General features: G+C 39.4%; 1 protein-coding gene across 1 annotated transcript; it reads right to left on the bottom strand.

The window, feature by feature from the left end:
* Positions 1-4,486: 4,486 nt before the first annotated feature.
* Positions 4,487-19,175, bottom strand: LOC145607627 (uncharacterized). The gene is made up of 3 exons (XM_081663218.1): positions 18,126-19,175; positions 7,322-7,492; positions 4,487-6,517 (listed from the first exon to the last, which is right to left on the bottom strand). Exons 1-3 carry the CDS (start codon positions 19,173-19,175, stop codon positions 4,487-4,489), a joined length of 3,252 nt encoding a protein of 1,083 aa, XP_081519344.1.
* Between the last annotated feature and the right edge of the window lie 258 nt (positions 19,176-19,433).

Here is a 19,433-nt window from a genome sequence, read left to right on the forward strand (position 1 = left end):
AATGAATCCACTAAAATCTTAGCCCTACTACTTGGGGAACATAAACCACAATTTCAACAAATTGGATTGTAACGTGATTGAAAATTGTAGCCATTTTAGTGTAATACAGACATAATTGAACAACTTTAACATTCTTAAATAAAAAAAATTAATAAAGTTAAAGACAGTGTTGCTTTTTGAGGACATCAAAATTTAAGATAAAATTTTTGAAAGGAATGTACTGCGTACAAGTAAAGGTGATAATTTCGATGTATGAGAAGGATTCGATTAAGTAAAGTCGGATCAAATTTATTTAAAGTTTGAGTCGTGTTAGGTTTTGGCACTCTACATACAAGTTGTTTTTTTTTTTTTTTTTTTCTAGTATATATATGCATACCAATAATTACAGCTAACACATTACTCTCTCAGTCTCTTAAAAAAAAAAATTATGTAGGGTGCTGTCAAAATGTTATAAGTGTACAAATATATATACACTTAATATATATGTGCAATATAATTTACAATATATAATATATAATATATAATACTCCATTCGTCTTATAATATATAATACTCCATTCGTCTCTTTATTAGAGTCCCCTTTCTAATATTTATTACTCACATAATAAAGAGAAAAAAAAATTCTAATAAAGAGACGGAGGGTGTAAAACATAAATATATTGAATATAATATTAATTTATCATATATCATTCATTAGTAAATAAAACGCAATTAAAAAATTTATTGAATACATTCATACCCAGTCTCCCAATGTAACAAATATTAAGAAAGGAACCACTTGAAGGTTCAAGTGCTTCCTCAGCGCAATGTAATCCATAATCGCAAGAACTAAGGCCCCACAGCACTTGATTCGAAGCCCCATGATTAAGATTAAAGTGCTGAAACAATTATACTACCTCCGTTTCGTATTAGTTGCAACTTTGGAATATTTTATATCTCACAAATAATACCCCAAAGTTGCAACTAATAAGAAACGGAGGTAGTAAATGATTTCATAATGATTAAGGTGATCGTAAAATAGTTAATTAAATAAATAAATAAAATCTTACTTACAGGAGGTGCTTGAGTAGAACTTGAGCCGATTAGCCCATAATAATGTCACGAAGAAGAGGGCTGCAAACGACGCCTGAGCGGCTCTCAGTGTCATCCCACTCTTTGTCCCCGGTGCACATATCATTATGATCGATGTGCGTAATGTGGGTAAAAATCTAGTGATTAAGGAGGAGATTAGAGAAGGAGAGGAGAAAATTGCGCTGAAGGTTTAAGTGCTTCCTCAGCGCAATGTAATCCATAATCGCAAGAACTAAGTCACAACACTTGATTTGGAGCCCCATAATTAAGATTAAAGTGCTGAAATAATTATAGATGATTTCATAATGATTAAGGTGATCGTAAAATAGTTTTTTTAAAAAAAATAAAAAAATCTTACTTACAGGGGGTGTTTGAGTAGAACTTGAGCCGATCAGCCCATAATAATGTCACGAAGGAGAGGGCTGCATATGACCCCTGGCAGCTCTCAATGTCAACCCACCCTTTGTCGCCGGTGCACATATTATTATGATATGCGTAATGTGGGGAAAAATCTAGTGATTTAAAAGGAGATTAGAGAAGCTAAGGAGAGAAGAGAAAATTGAGCGTCCTGAGCGATGATTATATATGGTGGGAATAGTGGTGGCTATGGTTGGTTTATATATGGTGGGAATAGTGGTGACTATGGTTGGTTTTACGGTGGCAGTAATGGAGGGTTGAGAGAGAATATACACTAGTTTAAAGAAACTTAGGTTGGTTAGGTAAAGGTAAGTTACTAAGTTTTGTACGTGGGAAGATGAGGTTGCACAGGTCATAAGCTGGCTAATAGTATTGTAGAAATTATAATAAATTGAAATGAGAAAGTGGATTGAGAAGTCCCACCTATTCACCTAATGTCAAGTATGTTGTATATGCCGCTGACTTATTTGCTAGTAACATGATAAATAAGGTGACGGCTGCACAAGTCCTTTGGGCGGCTCTTAACGCCAATTCAACCCAATCATTGTTCCAGGTCTTCCTATCATTTTTTATAATTTAGGAAGAAACAAAAAAAGGCGGAGCAGTTCTGGAATGAGTTTAGGGGAAAAGAGGGACTTGTGGAATCACTATGGAAGCACACAAGGTCATTTATTATAAGAACTCTTCTCCAATAATCTCCATTGTCTGTACAAGTACTTTCTAGACAAAAGCCAATATTATCACTAGATTAAAAGAAAGACAAAGCAGCAAATGAATTGAAAAAAGGCAACAACAAAGAGTACATCAGATTACTCAAACCTATTGTGCAACCTTTATCTAACTTTTATCTACTAAAGGTCATACAATACACTCACAGACTCACAGTAGTATGCCAATATACTTTTTTTTAAGGGGAAGTATTCCAATATACTTACTAAAGAGTATTGAATTTGTTGTCATTTTTGAAGAAAATTATAATATCACTTTTATCTTTTATGCTAAAGTAAATTATATTGGTAACGATGGATTTATCACTTGTATCTTTTTCTCACTTTCTACCTTTATTCTAAGGCTACATCAAACTTGGTTATGAAGGGAGCCAATCGAAGTTTCAACGACTTTCAATTCAACTAGCTAGTCAAATATTCATATTAATTTTTCATAATAATATTAGTGTGTAGGAAAAATATACTCCTATACACTAATATGAAGTATATACTTAGATCTTGTCAAAAAAAAAAAGTATATACTTAGATAATTACAAAAGATTATTTATAACGTCGTTAAATATTCAACTCCCCTCAAATTACTACTTAAATAATAAAGTTGCCATCAATTAAATATTCAGCCTCTTTTTTTTATTACTTTTTTTATATATATATATTTAACTCTGTCTTTTTGATACATTGTACAGGGTACTAATTAACTAATTAAGACATCTAGAAATGATTTGCAAATTGTAAGTGTGTGCTATGCTTTAATCTTAGTTAATGGAAAGAATAATTACGTTTCACAATATAAATTACGTTTTTTACCTCCTTTGTGCATATTTTTACAATATAAATTACGTTGTTTAATATGAGTAAAAGTAAGGAAAAATTGTCAGGAACTACATGCTTAATAGGGGTATTTGGAAACAACTACCCATTAAAAAATTTTATCAAAAAAACTACCCTTAAATTTAAAAAGTTAGAGTAGCACTACCCATTTGCATTTTCCGGTGAGAAATTCCGGCGCGTGGGCCCACTTTTTCAATTTTACTCTGAAAAGACACGACGCGATGACAAATTAGACCTTAATTCGTAACCCTTGGATAACCAATTTGAATTAAAAGCAACAAATTCAACCAATTTTAAATTATCCCCAATTTCTAAGAACCCTAATTTTTTTAATCGTTACACCCTATCATCAAAATTCATAATTAATGGATTAAAAGAGAAGAATTACCTATGAATTGCATACCCTACTTGTTTTCACTTCTTTAATAGGGATTTTTAGAAGAAAAATTGAAAAAGGGGGCCCACACGCCGGAAAATGCAAATGGGTAGTGCTACTCTAACTTTTTAAATTTAGGGAGTAGTTTTTTTGATAAAATTTTTTAATGGGTAGTTGTTTCCAAATACCTCTATTAAGCGTGTAGTTCCTGACAATTTTTCCTAAAAATAAATGCATATCTATACTATATATTAAAAGGTGTTTCTAATCAAGGATACACGCCACGTATCACCCCTCTCTTCCACCAAGAGCATGCCACATCACCCAATTAGAAATGTGAATGCCACGTGTCATTTGAAAAAAGTGTTTTTGTCAAGAATCGAACTTGAGTCCATTGAAAATTAAATAAGAAGTCATACCAACTTTGCTATCTAATAATATGGTTAACTTATTCTTCTTAATATATTTAATGTAGACCATGAGAGTGTTTTTATTTGTACTTTTACATGTCAAAATTTTTTTAGACTAAATCTAAAATAAAAATATATAACACTATTATGTACATACAAAATATTAAAAGTAAAGTTTATCTACATAAAATATAATATATGAAAACTATAATATATGAAAACTATAATATATTAATTTTTAATGTATCGATCCGGGGCATCGCCCGGGCTAAACACTAGTTTTTTATGAAATACCTAACATGTTTCACAATATAAATTACGTTGTTTACCTCCTTTGTGCTATGATATGATGATTTTGAATTTTGATAAGGTGGTACGTTAAGCCTTTTAATTTCCTAATTTATAATGAGACATTTTGTCAAAATAAACTCAAAGTGTGATCTTCTCATTCATCATCAATTCAATATTTATACACATCTCTTAGAAACCTAATCAACGTAGGAATCTAATTCATATCTATCTTAGTAAATATTATCCTACGTAAAGATAACACAATACAAATATATCAAATATATTCCCTAAGATATTCTTCCTTATCTTAACATCCCCCCTCAAGTTGGAGCATGGAGATCACGAATGCCCAACTTGGAAAGTTATGTCTCAAATTGAGCCTTCCCCAAGGCTTTGGTAAAAATGTCTGCTAGCTGCTCCTTCGTAGGTACATACGAAGGGGAAATCAATCCCTCCTGAATTGCATCCCTTACAAAATGCAAATCAATTTCAATATGCTTCGTCCTTTCATGAAATACCGGATTTTTAGCAATATACAAAGCTGACTGGCTATCACAAAATAATTTCATACCCTGTGGATGCTGTACACCCAAAGCTCTTAGTAGTTGTTTCAACCACTTTAGTTCACATGTCGTAGCCGCCATTGACCTGTATTCCGCATCCGCAGATGATGTAGCAACTGTGGGTTGTTTCTTGGTCCGCCATGATATCGGGGAAAAACCAAGCAACACAAACCAACCCGTCAATGACCTCCTAGACAAAGGACAACTAGCCCAATCAGAATCACACCAACCTTCAAGTTGCAATGCACTATCCGAGCGAAGAAGTATTCCTTGCCCTGGATGTTTCTTCAAATAACGCACCACTCTAAGTGCGGCCTCCCAATGTGCTTCCTTCGGATTCTGCATAAACTGAGATAAAATATGAACAGAATATGCTAGATCCGGTCTAGTTACACATAAATAAATCAGACGACCAACAAGCCGTCTATATTTCTCCACATCCTCCAATACTCTGCCTTCCGCAAGAGCTAATTTATGATTTTGTTCCATCGGGAAATCTGCAGGCTTAGCACCCAACAAACCAGTTTCAGAAATAATGTCTAATGCATATTTCCGTTGACAAATATAGATGCCCTGCTTACTCCTTGCAACCTCAAGTCCTAAGAAGTATTTTAATACTCCCAAGTCCTTCATCTTAAAACAATCTCCCAAGTATGCCTTAAATTTTGATAAGGCTACTTTATTGTTCCCTGCAATAATCAAGTCATCAACATATATCAACACATTTAACTGCAATGTTCCTTTGGTAAATGTGAACAAAGAATAATCTGAGGAAGATTGTTTAAATCCATATTTCTTCAACGCCGCAGTTAATTTTGCAAACCAACATCTAGGAGCTTGTTTCAGACCATACAATGATTTGTTCATCCTGCACACACAATCAGAGTTATTTTTATTAAAACCTGGAGGAATTTTCATGTAAATTTCCTCCTCCAAGTCTCCATGTAAAAATGCATTGTGCACATCCATTTGATGTACTTCCCAATTCTTCACTGCTGCTACTGCCAGAAAAATTCGTACTGTAGTCATCTTTGCAACAGGGGCAAATGTCTCATGGTAGTCAAGCCCTTCAACTTGATGGTTTCCCAATATCACTAGCCGTGCTTTCAATCTCAACAAGTTCCCGTGCTCATCACGTTTCTCCGTATACACCCACTTACTTCCCAAGGCTTTCTTCCCTGGTGGAAGTTTCTGAAGAACCCAAGTGCCTTGCTCTTCTAGAGCTTTTATCTCTGCAGCCATTGCATCTCGCCAACCTGCATGTTTCATTGCCTCTTTGAAAGATCTAGGCACATTCCCTGCTGTTATAGCTGCAATATACTGTTTATGCTTCTCAGAAAAACGTGAGCAATCAACAAAATATGTGAGAGGATAAGGAGTACCTGAGGAAGATGATATAGGAGTCGATGTACTTGATGATGGACTGTATTTTCGTATTGTGTGAGTGACAAAATCTCGATATTTTGGGTTTGGAATCTTCGGCCTTAGTCCTCTCCCCAACTCCTCACTCTCACTCGTCACACCCTCTTGCTCACCTCCCTCACCTGACGCCCCCCTATGTTGCTGCCCCGCAGCATCCTGCTGCTGCTGCTCTCCCCGAGACTGCCCCGCAGCACCGTGCTGCTGGAGTGGCTGCTGTGCACCACTGCCAGCGCCAGATGGGAATCCAGCGGGCTGGTCAGGGTGTTGGGGTGGCTGCTGGTCAGTACCTCCAGGGCCTGCTGGGATTCCATCGGCCTGAACAGTGGGTATCCCAAACTCCCACTCATCGTCACTATACCCATCTACCACATCAATCTCTCGCATAGCAACAGTCGATGATGATGCTACCTTAACATCATTATAAGGAAATATATTTTCAAAAAATCTCACATCACGAGACACAAATATTTCTTCAGTTTCGACATCACACACTCTCCATCCCTTTTTCCCGAATGGATACCCCAAAAAAATACACTTCCGACTCCTACTAGCAAATTTATCCCCTTTACTCTTTTGATTATGTGCATAGCATAAACATCCCAAAACTCTAATATGGTCATATGACGGTGGTTTATTAAATAATATTTCAAAGGGTGTTTTATTCTCAAGTAATGGGGTCGGGGTTAGATTAATTAAGTGACACGCCGCTAGAACACACTCTCCCCAAAACTTTAATGGTAGATTTCCTTGGAATCTTAAAGCCCGTGCCACATTTAATATATGTTGATGTTTTCTCTCAACTCTACCATTTTGTTGGGGTGTTCCCACACATGAAGTTTCAAAGATCATGCCATTTTCCGAAAAATAATTTTTCAAAGAATTAAATTCCGTGCCATTATCACTTCTAACAATTTTAATAACTTGATCAAATTGACGTTTCACCATTGCAACAAAATTTAAAAACATCAACTCAACATCCGATTTATTACGCAATAAATAAATCCAAACACCTCTAGAAAAATCATCAACTATTGTTAAGAAATAATGAGCTCCACACGAGGAAGGTATTTTATATGAACCCCACAAATCTATATGAACAAGTTCAAATATACGACTTGCTTTATTCACACTAATTGGAAAACTACACCTAGTTTGCTTAGCACGAGGACAAACATCACATGCTTTATTATGTTTCCTAAAAAAACTACTCACATTAGGAATCATTCTCAACACCGTCTCTGAAGGATGCCCCATCCGTTGATGCCATAGGTCAAACGAAGACTCCCCATCCACTGTAAGAACCTTCACTTGAGGGACACCACGGAAAAGATACAGTCCATCCTCGCGTTCACCCACACCAATCACCCTCCTCATCTGTGGGTCCTGCATAACACATATTTTGTTAGTAAATTGCATAGTACATTTAGACTCATCACTCAATTGGGTGACAGAAATTAAATTGCAAGTCAATTGAGGCACAAAAAGGACATTCTCCAATATCAATCCTCCCTGTAATACCACCGTTCCCAATTGATCCGCATTAGCCGATTGACCATCCGGCAAGCCTACGGGGCAATTCTGTATTTTCTTCACATTTTTAAGCATTGTAAAATCACAAGTTACATGATTTGATGCACCCGTATCCACTATCCAAGGTACTGTATTTATCTTACCATGCAATTGAAAGGAATGGTGTCCTTCGAACAAGTGTACTATTCCGTTAGCGGGTTCAGAATTATTAGAAAGCTAATATATTCAGTAAGGTCAAGTGATCGGAATGCCTGGGTGGAGGCCGCTTCCGATCAGTAATATTAATGGATAATTAATGTTACAGCTTAATCTTGACTGAACCCTTCGGGTCACACCCAAGCATTCAACAAACCGAAACGACGAATTAATTCGGAAGGAATTAATGAGTCGACCGAGTAATATTTATTTAGACGTCGGAAATTCGAGCTTAGAGCGTCGAAACCGAGCGTCGGAAGTCGAGTCGAAAAATAGTGAAAGACGAGACGAGAAATAGTAATAAATCAACAAAAGACCAAAATACCCCTAGCATCGGAATGCCCTAGCAAACCGAGTGCTAAGGGCGTATGGCCTAGCATGGTGGCTAGCATGCGCACCAAGCCGAGCCTAGGCTGGCTGGTGCGTGCTAGCGCACCCATGCTAGCATCGCAAGGCTAGGCGCTGCCTAGTGCGTGCTAGCATGCTAGGCTTGTGCGCGCAATGGCTAGCAAGCCATGCCGCAACAAGCTGCTGGAGCTAGCACGCTAGGCGCGCCAGCCCGCAACAGCTAGCAGCAGCATGGCTAGGCCATTGCTTGCTGCCTAGCAGTGCTGGCCGAGGCACAAGGCCAGCAGCAGCAGCCCGCATGCTTGCTGGGCCTGCTGTACGTGGCTGCCGAGGACAAGCACCACATGGCAGCCCACCTTGGCTGCCTTGGTGCCCAAGGGTGGGTGCCATGTGGCTTGTGGTCCATGTGTGTGTGTTGAGTGTGTTGGCCGGGTATGGGAGAGGGAGTGGGGAGCAAGTTTGGTCCCCCCCCTTTCTCCAAATGGTCCTCACCTAACCACTCACATGAGCTTGCCACTTGTTGATTTATTACTAGCTTGATTATTAATTTTATTTTAGCTTTAAAATAAAATGGAAAAATCAAAGTATCCCACATTGATGGGAGAGCAAATGATACTCCCATCATTTCCTATAAATACCCAAGTATGGGCATTGGGAAAGATGCTTGAGTAAGAGTTGGAAAAGGCATCACATTTAGTGAAAACCTTTGAACTCAATATTATTACTCGGGTTTTGTTGGTCGGGTCTTGCTAACTCCAAGACATTGGACCTAGTCGGTTTTGTTGGTGCGGGTGGACTTCGTTGGAGGTCTCCGTGCGAGCGGGACTTGAAGCTTTCAAGTAAGAGCTCATTTGGAGCGAAGCACGCGTCAAGGGTAATTAGCTTATCTTAATCTTGTGATTAATTTAATTATGTTTATGGTTTTATTTATTGCGAGTGCGGTCTTGGTTTTGGGTTTGTTTTCCGCGGTGAGTCGGACTCACCAAACCCCAACAGCGGTATCGGAGCCTCGCTCGTTTATTTTTAAAATCATAATATTTTCAAGGTGTTATTATGGCTTATTTTTCTGGTTTTAAGTTGCTAATTATATTAGTAACTCGTTTTTCAAACTTTACCTCGTATTTGAGCTATCTTCAGCCCCGAACTCAGATTTCGACCCAAAAATAGTGAATTTTGGGTGGAAAACGTGTTCTGGAAATGGTTTTACCCTCCTAGGGCTCGGTTTTTAGCCAAAAAACGACCAGAAATGCATTTTTCGAGGGATTTTTCGTTTTGACGAAAAATTTTAAGTCTTTCTAACCTTGAAATTTGGTTGCATATTTATGGTGGTTATGTAAATGGTTCTTTCCTTATTTTATATGCAATTTTAGACCACTTTAAGCATGATTACTTGGTAGTAATTGGTGCTTGAAAGTTTGGTTTTATTTTTCACATAATTGCAAATTAATTGCATTGAGTGTGAAATAGTTGTTCTTTGATGCTTCCAAGTATTAAAGATTCAATCTTTACTTATGATAAGTGATTGAAACTTTGAGTTACTAAATTCCATGAATTTTGGTTAAACTTTGTTGATTTAATCATTTTTAGTTGATTGGAATCATAAAGTTTAAAACTTGTGATAAAAAAATTAGTTTATCTTCATATTGGAAGATATAATTTTTCATGAAGTCACAAGTATTAAAGTTGGAGTCTTTATTGAACTTATGTTCATTTTTCCAACTCCCTTTTATTTTGTCAAAATCTCAAGATTAATTTAAAGTGATTAAATTAATAGTGAGAAATGCCCTATTTATTTTTGTTACACCAAGTTAGACCAATTTTATTAAAGAATGATTCTTGGTAATAAATTTGGTTAATTGCTTTGGATGAATTATTTAAGTTGGACTTGTTATTTTTCATTTTTCCTCAAAAATTGATTCTAAAATTAATTTAGAATTAATTTATAATGTCACACATAAAATTCGATAATTTTCGAAGCATTAGCACGCAACACGAGGCCTAAGAGCCCCGAGCTAGCTCTCGGCCAGCTGGGTTGCTCACGCAACCCATATGTGGCTGCCGAGGCTGCTGGGTGCCTCGTGCCTTGGTGCGTGCGACTGTGTGTGCGAGGAAGGGCGTGGGCTGCTGCTCGCTGCCAGCCATTTACCGCACCAGCCAGCAACGAGCAGCAGCATGGCGCAGCAGCAGCATAGTGCTGTGCGCGCTGTGCTTGCTGCTACGCTTGGCTTGGCTGGGCGTGGCGTGGGCGAGCACAAGCAGCCCATGGGCATGCTTGGTGTTGCGGGGTGCCGATGGTTATGCTACGAGCTTGTTGTACGGTATGTACGATTCAATAATTAGCATAATAACCCCGGGTCATTAAGGCGATGCTATTTTAAAGTTAATTTTAGCATTGCTTAATATGTAAATAAGGGCAATTTTGGGTTCCAAGTCTTAGTGCTAGGCACTTAGACATTATGGAATACGTAATTTTGCTTAACTTGTCGTTTTAATTATTTTTAATTATTTTGTTTATTTAATTAAAATTTTGGAGGCTAGGCCTCGGGTTTATGAGCGACATTTGCAAAATTAATTTTGACAAATATTTGGGTTCACCGACTTAATTAATTGGATTAGTTAAGTTTGGATGCGGAATTTAGTGGGAGCGTATCTTAGTCATTACCTTAACCGGATAAAACAATTTTGACTAGTTTAATTAGGCGTGTTAATTGGATTAACCACCTAGATTAATTACTAGTTCGCGCGCGGTTTTATGCATTGTTACTTGTTTGATCGTTGTAAAATGCATGGGCCATTCACAGATAGTGAATGGATGAATGGAATGTAAAATTCTCTCACAGGTTTTATAAAATGGCAACTAGTGGGGCCCGATTAGGATAGAAAATACGGACTGTGATCCGTGATGTATTTTTGTAAATCTAAATACGGTCTGCGAACCGTTGAGTATTTTTTGTACCTTAATATTTAGATTAGTCCTAATCGTAGTAACTAGCAATTATATTATTTGGTCAAGTCTTGAAGACGGGGTTCTTAGAAGACGAAGCCATGAAGTCACAAAAGAAGACCTTTTGAAGACTTGAAGATCTCAAGGGGTCATGCTAGTTGCCAAATGCATCTCTATTTATGTTTTCGATATATATTTATGTTTATATATATATGAATTATATGTTAGATGCATGGTTAGGATTTCGAATGTTGAGATGATTAATTAAGTTCACTTAAATCAACCAACATAGAAACCCTAGGTCCCTTAAAATTGAGTAAAACTTGCCATTCCAAAACACACTTACCAACCGAACGAGGGTAGTGGTGGGCTACGCCAAAGCGAGGCATCACTACTTCTCCAAGGAACGTAAGGCATACTAGGTATGCAAGTGGTTTTGGTTATACTCAACGATATGAGTGATGGAGTCCTAACATGTCGTGGCAAAGTGAATAAATTGTTTAGAGAGCATGGGATGCGACGATTTATTCAACCAAGAGTGGCTTGGAGCCATTAGCAAAGCGTTGCTTACCTTAGGAGATTGAGTGTTAAGACAAGCCAAAGCATGCTTAACCACTCTTTGTTTCTTTGGATCTTGGAATCGACTTATTCTCACCAAAATTGGGGACAATCTTTAATGTGTGAATAAGACGTTTTAAATAAGTTTGATTAAAACGCATGATTTCAATCTTATTTAAGTATAATGAATGGTTTTTCATTTTAAATTCTTTCAATTGTAGAATCATGTCTTCAACTAATGATAACGACCTTATGCTCCCGGAATTGCCCAAAAAGTTGCCAATTTCTCTGAACTTGGTAAACTTTAAGGAATGGGAAGAGGAACTCCGAAAGACCCTCCGAAATTGCTACCTAGAGCACATTCTGGACACTCAAATCCCGAGTCTCTACTCAAAGGGGATTATGAGTGATGAGGCACATGAGGAATGGAGTGAGGATTGCAAAAGAGTTTCCAGACTCATGGCAAACTCCATCCCGGTACAATGGAAGGAGAAGTTCTCCAACTATTTTCCGGACATGATGCTCAAAGCTCTAGAAGACGTAGTCAATTTGAGAGTCACCAAGAGTACCAGAGGCAACTATGATGGACTTGTGGAAGATGTGACTAGGTCACTCTCGAACATGAGGATCAAGCCACCGCAAGATGGATGTCTCATCAAAGAGAGACAAGAAGTATGGGCTAAGGTCTATAATGCAAGACTTAGACCCGGGATGCCACTTCAAGCTCATGTGCTCAACATGACAAGGCTATTCACCCATCTGGAGCTAATTGGCAAACCAGTGGAAGATGAGCAAGCAGCTCTCATGCTACTAAGCTCACTACACTCGGGGTATGTTGCATTAAAGATGCGACTTACGGCCAAGCGGAACAAACTTTCCTTGATGGAAGTTGTTCAAGAACTCCAGAAAACCTATTCTTGCAAGAAGGCTAAGGTTGCCCTGAGACCAAAGAAGAAGGAGTTCAAGAACAAAGCTAAGATGCGCTGCTTCTATTGTAGTAGACCCGGACACTACAAAAGAGAATGTAGCATGTATCTAGCAGATGAGGCGAAAGGAAAAGTAACCTCGATCTCAGGTATCATCTTTACACTTGAACATAAGCAATTTATGAGGTATTAGATACCGGAAAATTGGCTCACTATATGCTCCTATTTCAGGAACAAAGTGAGCGGTGCTTTTCAAGTGGATATGAGTACAAGTGGAAGAAGAAGATAATCTTTCAAAGAAAGCTTGTAAATCTCATATTTTGTCTAGATTTAAAACTTTTTTAGTTTTATCTACCATATTTTGATCTTGTGGCGTTGGACGTCATTGTAAACTTGATCACAAGACATATCATCTTGTTTATATTTATGGAATGACACGTTTGTGTCTTTGGACAAATTGTTTATAATGATACCAAAAGAGCTAAGACCATGGAGTCAAATCAGACTTACTTGTGGCATTGTCGTCTTGGCCACATTAACATCAAACGCATCAAGAAACTTCTACAAGAAGGTGTTCTTGACTCTTTCGGTTTAGAATCGTTTGAGAATTGCGAAGGATGTCTATTAGGCAAGATGATTAAACAGCCATTCTCCAAGTTGGGAGAAAGGGCAAGTGACTTATTGGGTCTTATACATACCGATGTATGTGGACCAATGAGCTCAACCACAAGAAATGGACATCGATATTTCATCACTTTCACAGACGACTATAGTAGATATGGCTATGTCTACCTCATGTCGCACAAATCTGAATCATTTGAAAAGTTCAAAGAATTTCAGAGTGAAGTTGAAAATCAGCTTGGCAAGAAAATCAAAGCCCTTCGATCGGATCGAGGTGGTGAATACTTGAGCCAAGAATTCGATGACCATCTGAAAGAAAAGGGTATACTTTCAGAATTGACACCTCCAGGAACTCCACAATGGAACGGAGTATCCGAAAGGAGAAATCGGACCTTGTTAGACATGGTACGATCAACAATGGGTCTTAGTGATCTTCCTATCTCTTTCTGGGGACACGCACTTCTAACTGCGGCACTAACACTGAACCGTGCTCCATCAAAAGCTGTAGAAAAGACTCCATATGAATTATGGACGAAGAAACCTCCTAGGTTATCTTTTCTAAAGATATGGGGATGCGAAGCATATGTCAAGAAATTGATCTCTGACAAACTTCATCCCAAATCTGATAAGGTTTACTTTGTGGGCTACCCAAAAGAAACCAAAGGGTATTACTTCTACAACAAATCGGAGAACAAAGTGTTTGTTGCTCGCGATGGTGTCTTTTTGGAGAAGGAGCACCTTTCCAAAATGACAAGTGGGAGGAAAATCGAACTCGACGAAGTTCGTGAGGATGAGCAAAAAAATCATAATGACAGTCAAAGTGCTCAAACAGCATCTGTTGACGCAGGTCAAAATGATCAAAATGTGCAAAGTCGAACCGACAATGCAAATGCTCAATCCATTACCCTACGTAGGTCTCTGAGGCCGAGATCTCAACCTGATAGATATCTTGGTTTAGTATTAACCGAGAATCAGGACATCCTGATTATGGATGGAGATGAACCGGCAACCTACAAGCAAGCGATGGCAAGCACCGACTCTGCTAAATGGCAAGAGGCCATGAGATCTGAAATGGATTCCATGTTTGATAATCAAGTCTGGGACTTGGTTGACTTACCCGAAGGTTATACACCGATCGGATGTAAGTGGATTTTCAAGATGAAAACCGACAAAGATGGAAATGTATTCATTTACAAAGCTAGATTGGTGGCAAAAGGTTACAGACAAGTTCATGGTATTGATTACGATGAAACCTTTTCACCAGTTGCAATGCTTAAATCCGTTCGGATCCTCCTAGCGATTGCTGCATATTACGACTATGAAATATGGCAGATGGACGTCAAAACCGCCTTCCTTAATGGTTATTTGGAAGAAACTGTGTATATGACACAGCCTGAAGGTTTTGTCGACCAAAACAATGCTAGGAAAGTTTGTAAGCTTAAGAAGTCCATTTATGGATTAAAGCAAGCAAGCAGAAGTTGGAATCTGCGTTTCGATGAAACCATCAGTAGGTTTGGTTTTATCAAGAATCCAGATGAATCTTGTGTTTACAAGAAGGTCAGTGGGAGTGACATCGCCTTCCTAGTCTTATATGTCGATGACATATTGCTCATTGGAAACAGCATTCCGTTGTTAGAGTCTGTAAAGGCCTGGCTTGGAAAGTGCTTCTCAATGAAAGACTTGGGAGAGGCTCAGTACATACTAGGCATCAAGATCTATAGGGATAGATCGAAAAGGATGATTGGATTGAGTCAGAGTACTTATATTGATAAGGTACTTGCTCGATTTGGCATGGAGGAGGCCAAAAGAGGTCACCTGCCAATGTCACATGGCATAACCCTAAGCAAGAAGCAGTGTCCACAGACACCTGATGAGCGGGTAAGAATGAATCAGATTCCATATGCTTCGCTTATTGGATCTATCATGTATGCCATGATATGTACTAGGCCAGATGTGTCGTATGCCTTGAGTGCTACGAGCCGTAACCAATCAGACCCAGGAGAGGCGCATTGGACTGCGGCCAAAAATATCCTAAAGTACCTGAAAAGGAACAAGGATAAATTCCTGGTGTATGGTGGCACAAAAGATTTGGTTGTGGAAGGTTATACCGACGCAAGCTTCCAGACAGACAGAGACGATTTCAAATCGCAATCTGGATATGTGTTCTGTCTAAATGGAGGGGCGTTTAGTTGGAAGAGCGCAAAGCAGAGTACAACTGCAGATTCTACAACTGAAGCCGAATACTTGGCAGCTGCTGAAGCAGCTAAGGAGGCTGTTTGGATTCGTAAGTTCGTTGGCGAACTTGATGTTGTACCCTCTATAAAGGGTCCAATAGCCCTCTATTGTGACAACAATGGAGCTATTGCTCAGGCCAGAGAGCCTAGAGAACATCAGAAGGTCAAACATGTCAAGCGGCGATTTCACATGATTCGAGAATGGAAATCAGAGGGTGAAATCAGAATTTGCAAAGTTGGAACGGATGACAATGTAGCCGATCCACTTACTAAACCTTTGCCTCAAGTGAAGCACAACAAGCACGTTGAGGCAATGGGAATCAAGCATGTAGGAGACTGGCTTTGATTTCCTTGTTTAGTGTTTTAGTTAATTTTGAGAAAAGTTAATGTAAGACACTAAGGAAAACCATTCATGTTTTGGAGTAATATAAAATTTCATGCAACATTTTATTACTCCGTTATGCTATTTAATTGTGGTTTAGGATTAAATAATGAGTCCATTCGATTCTGAGAATATTCAAAATAGGGTATCAAGACCAGTCTTGGTAAGGAAACACCTATTAAGTGAACATTGAATATTATAATCGAAAATTATCCCTAATCAAGGTCATTTAAACGATGGACGATTAATGACCAATTGAGATTAGTGTGTAGTCTGATTTATAGCACCGTTTCATGTGCTACGGGGACATGATTGTCATAAATCATTTGCACAGGTATTGGTTTAGAACCATACTGGATCGACCTATGAGAATACTTTAAGAAATTAAAAATTTGTCATAAGTATACTTCTCATTATGGCTATCGGAACCTATTTCCTCGACCATGAGTATTGTGAGTTCTCTTGTTTGAGTACTAGTTCGCTTTGATGTTGTCAAACGTCTGCCGTAATAGGGGATTATAACGGCAACACTCGGGCGGCTAGGTCCTCTCAGTAAGAGGAGCTACATTACAAGACTGGGAATGTCCCCCTAGTAAAATAGGGAAGATGTCTTTGTTGTATTCAAGGCCTCTCGTAGAGCGAGACTGTAAAATGCATGGCCGTGCTCGGATGGATTTTAGAAATCATCTGTTTATTGACAGTCGGACTCGGAATCGGGAAACACTTCTGGACGTAATAAGGATGACAAGATAAATCTTACCTTATAGTTCATGAAGAGACATTAAGCGACATAGGAAAGGGCTGTACACAAAATGAGCACTTGTCCGGAAGGACAAGTGGGAGATTGAAAGGAATGGTGTCCTTCGAACAAGTGTACTATTCCGTTAGCGGGTTCAGAATTATTAGAAAGCTAATATATTCAGTAAGGTCAAGTGATCGGAATGCCTGGGTGGAGGCCGCTTCCGATCAGTAATATTAATGGATAATTAATGTTACAGCTTAATCTTGACTGAACCCTTCGGGTCACACCCAAGCATTCAACAAACCGAAACGACGAATTAATTCGGAAGGAATTAATGAGTCGACCGAGTAATATTTATTTAGACGTCGGAAATTCGAGCTTAGAGCGTCGAAACCGAGCGTCGGAAGTCGAGTCGAAAAATAGTGAAAGACGAGACGAGAAATAGTAATAAATCAACAAAAGACCAAAATACCCCTAGCATCGGAATGCCCTAGCAAACCGAGTGCTAAGGGCGTATGGCCTAGCATGGTGGCTAGCATGCGCACCAAGCCGAGCCTAGGCTGGCTGGTGCGTGCTAGCGCACCCATGCTAGCATCGCAAGGCTAGGCGCTGCCTAGTGCGTGCTAGCATGCTAGGCTTGTGCGCGCAATGGCTAGCAAGCCATGCCGCAACAAGCTGCTGGAGCTAGCACGCTAGGCGCGCCAGCCCGCAACAGCTAGCAGCAGCATGGCTAGGCCATTGCTTGCTGCCTAGCAGTGCTGGCCGAGGCACAAGGCCAGCAGCAGCAGCCCGCATGCTTGCTGGGCCTGCTGTACGTGGCTGCCGAGGACAAGCACCACATGGCAGCCCACCTTGGCTGCCTTGGTGCCCAAGGGTGGGTGCCATGTGGCTTGTGGTCCATGTGTGTGTGTTGAGTGTGTTGGCCGGGTATGGGAGAGGGAGTGGGGAGCAAGTTTGGTCCCCCCCCTTTCTCCAAATGGTCCTCACCTAACCACTCACATGAGCTTGCCACTTGTTGATTTATTACTAGCTTGATTATTAATTTTATTTTAGCTTTAAAATAAAATGGAAAAATCAAAGTATCCCACATTGATGGGAGAGCAAATGATACTCCCATCATTTCCTATAAATACCCAAGTATGGGCATTGGGAAAGATGCTTGAGTAAGAGTTGGAAAAGGCATCACATTTAGTGAAAACCTTTGAACTCAATATTATTACTCGGGTTTTGTTGGTCGGGTCTTGCTAACTCCAAGACATTGGACCTAGTCGGTTTTGTTGGTGCGGGTGGACTTCGTTGGAGGTCTCCGTGCGAGCGGGACTTGAAGCTTTCAAGTAAGAGCTCATTTGGAGCGAAGCACGCGTCAAGGGTAATTAGCTTATCTTAATCTTGTGATTAATTTAATTATGTTTATGGTTTTATTTATTGCGAGTGCGGTCTTGGTTTTGGGTTTGTTTTCCGCGGTGAGTCGGACTCACCAAACCCCAACAGCAATTGCTTATTAGTTGGATTTAAAATATCCAAGATTTGCTGTACTTGAGTTGCGGAGACTCCCACCAAGGCTGATGCATCATCAGCATTGACAGACCCTTGCTGCTGCTTGCTAGAGTTGGTACCCACAACCTTATTTGCACGCACCTGTTGCCGGGAAGAAGAGGACGAGCTTGCTGCCTGGTTGTTGCTGCCACGGCCACCTGCTCCTCCACGCCCCCCTCCTCGGCCACCACCACGGCCTTGTCCTCGACCACCACGACCACGGTTCCCCCACCATTCTGGGTACCCTATCAACTGAAAACATCCACTTTCATCGTGACCTTCTCTATTACAGTGATTACAGAATTTATCACTGTTGTCCACAAAACGTGGCTTATGTTTTGAATCAACCTTAAAGGCCATCGCATTCTCCACCTTCGTACCCCCCTCACGTAAACTTTCCGCCATCACCACACTTTGATAAGCGACATCCACACTAGGCAGAGGGGTTCGAGCAAGTAATTGAGTCCGAATCGCAGCATAATGAACATCCAAGCCGATTAAAAAATAGTGCAAGTAATCTTCTTCTCTAATCTGTTCAACTTGTGTAACTATGTTACACTCACACTTTCCGCACTTACACTTAGGAACCCTCGTATAATTGAGAAGTTCTTTCCAAATCTTCGATAGCCGACCAAAGTAATCAGCTATGGACTCCGTAGACGCCTGATGACACGCACCTAACGCCGTCTTCAACTGGCACACACGGGTACCACTGATAACACAAAATCGATTCTTGAGATTCGTCCACAAGATACTTGCATCATCATAGTCTCCAATCGTCGATCGTAATTTCTGATCAAGTGTATTGGATATCCACGAGACCAACATGGATTGTACAGCAATCCAGTCTTCTAACTTCTTATCATCCGTCGGCATCTTGATTGATCCATCCACAAAGCCAAATTTTCGTTTGGCCATTAAAGAGCGTCGAATTGCTTGAGCCCATTCATCATAATTTTCACCACGCAATTGAATAGGCGTGATTACATTCCCCGGAGCATCACTAGAACCAAGGTAATAAGTTAAATCTACCGGTGTTTTCTCACCCATCTCTCACAACCAAGTATGCTCTGTTTTTATTTTTCTCTGTTTTCAGTAAATTCTCACGGAAAAAAAATTGAGTTCTTTCCCTGGCTCATGATACCATGTCAAAATAAACTCAAAGTGTGATCTTCTCATTCATCATCAATTCAATATTTATACACATCTCTTAGAAACCTAATCAACGTAGGAATCTAATTCATATCTATCTTAGTAAATATTATCCTACGTAAAGATAACACAATACAAATATATCAAATATATTCC

Source organism: Chenopodium album, chromosome 23 (assembly GCF_948465745.1).
Source record: "Chenopodium album chromosome 23, dcCheAlbu1.1, whole genome shotgun sequence".
NCBI lineage: Eukaryota > Viridiplantae > Streptophyta > Magnoliopsida > Caryophyllales > Amaranthaceae > Chenopodium > Chenopodium album.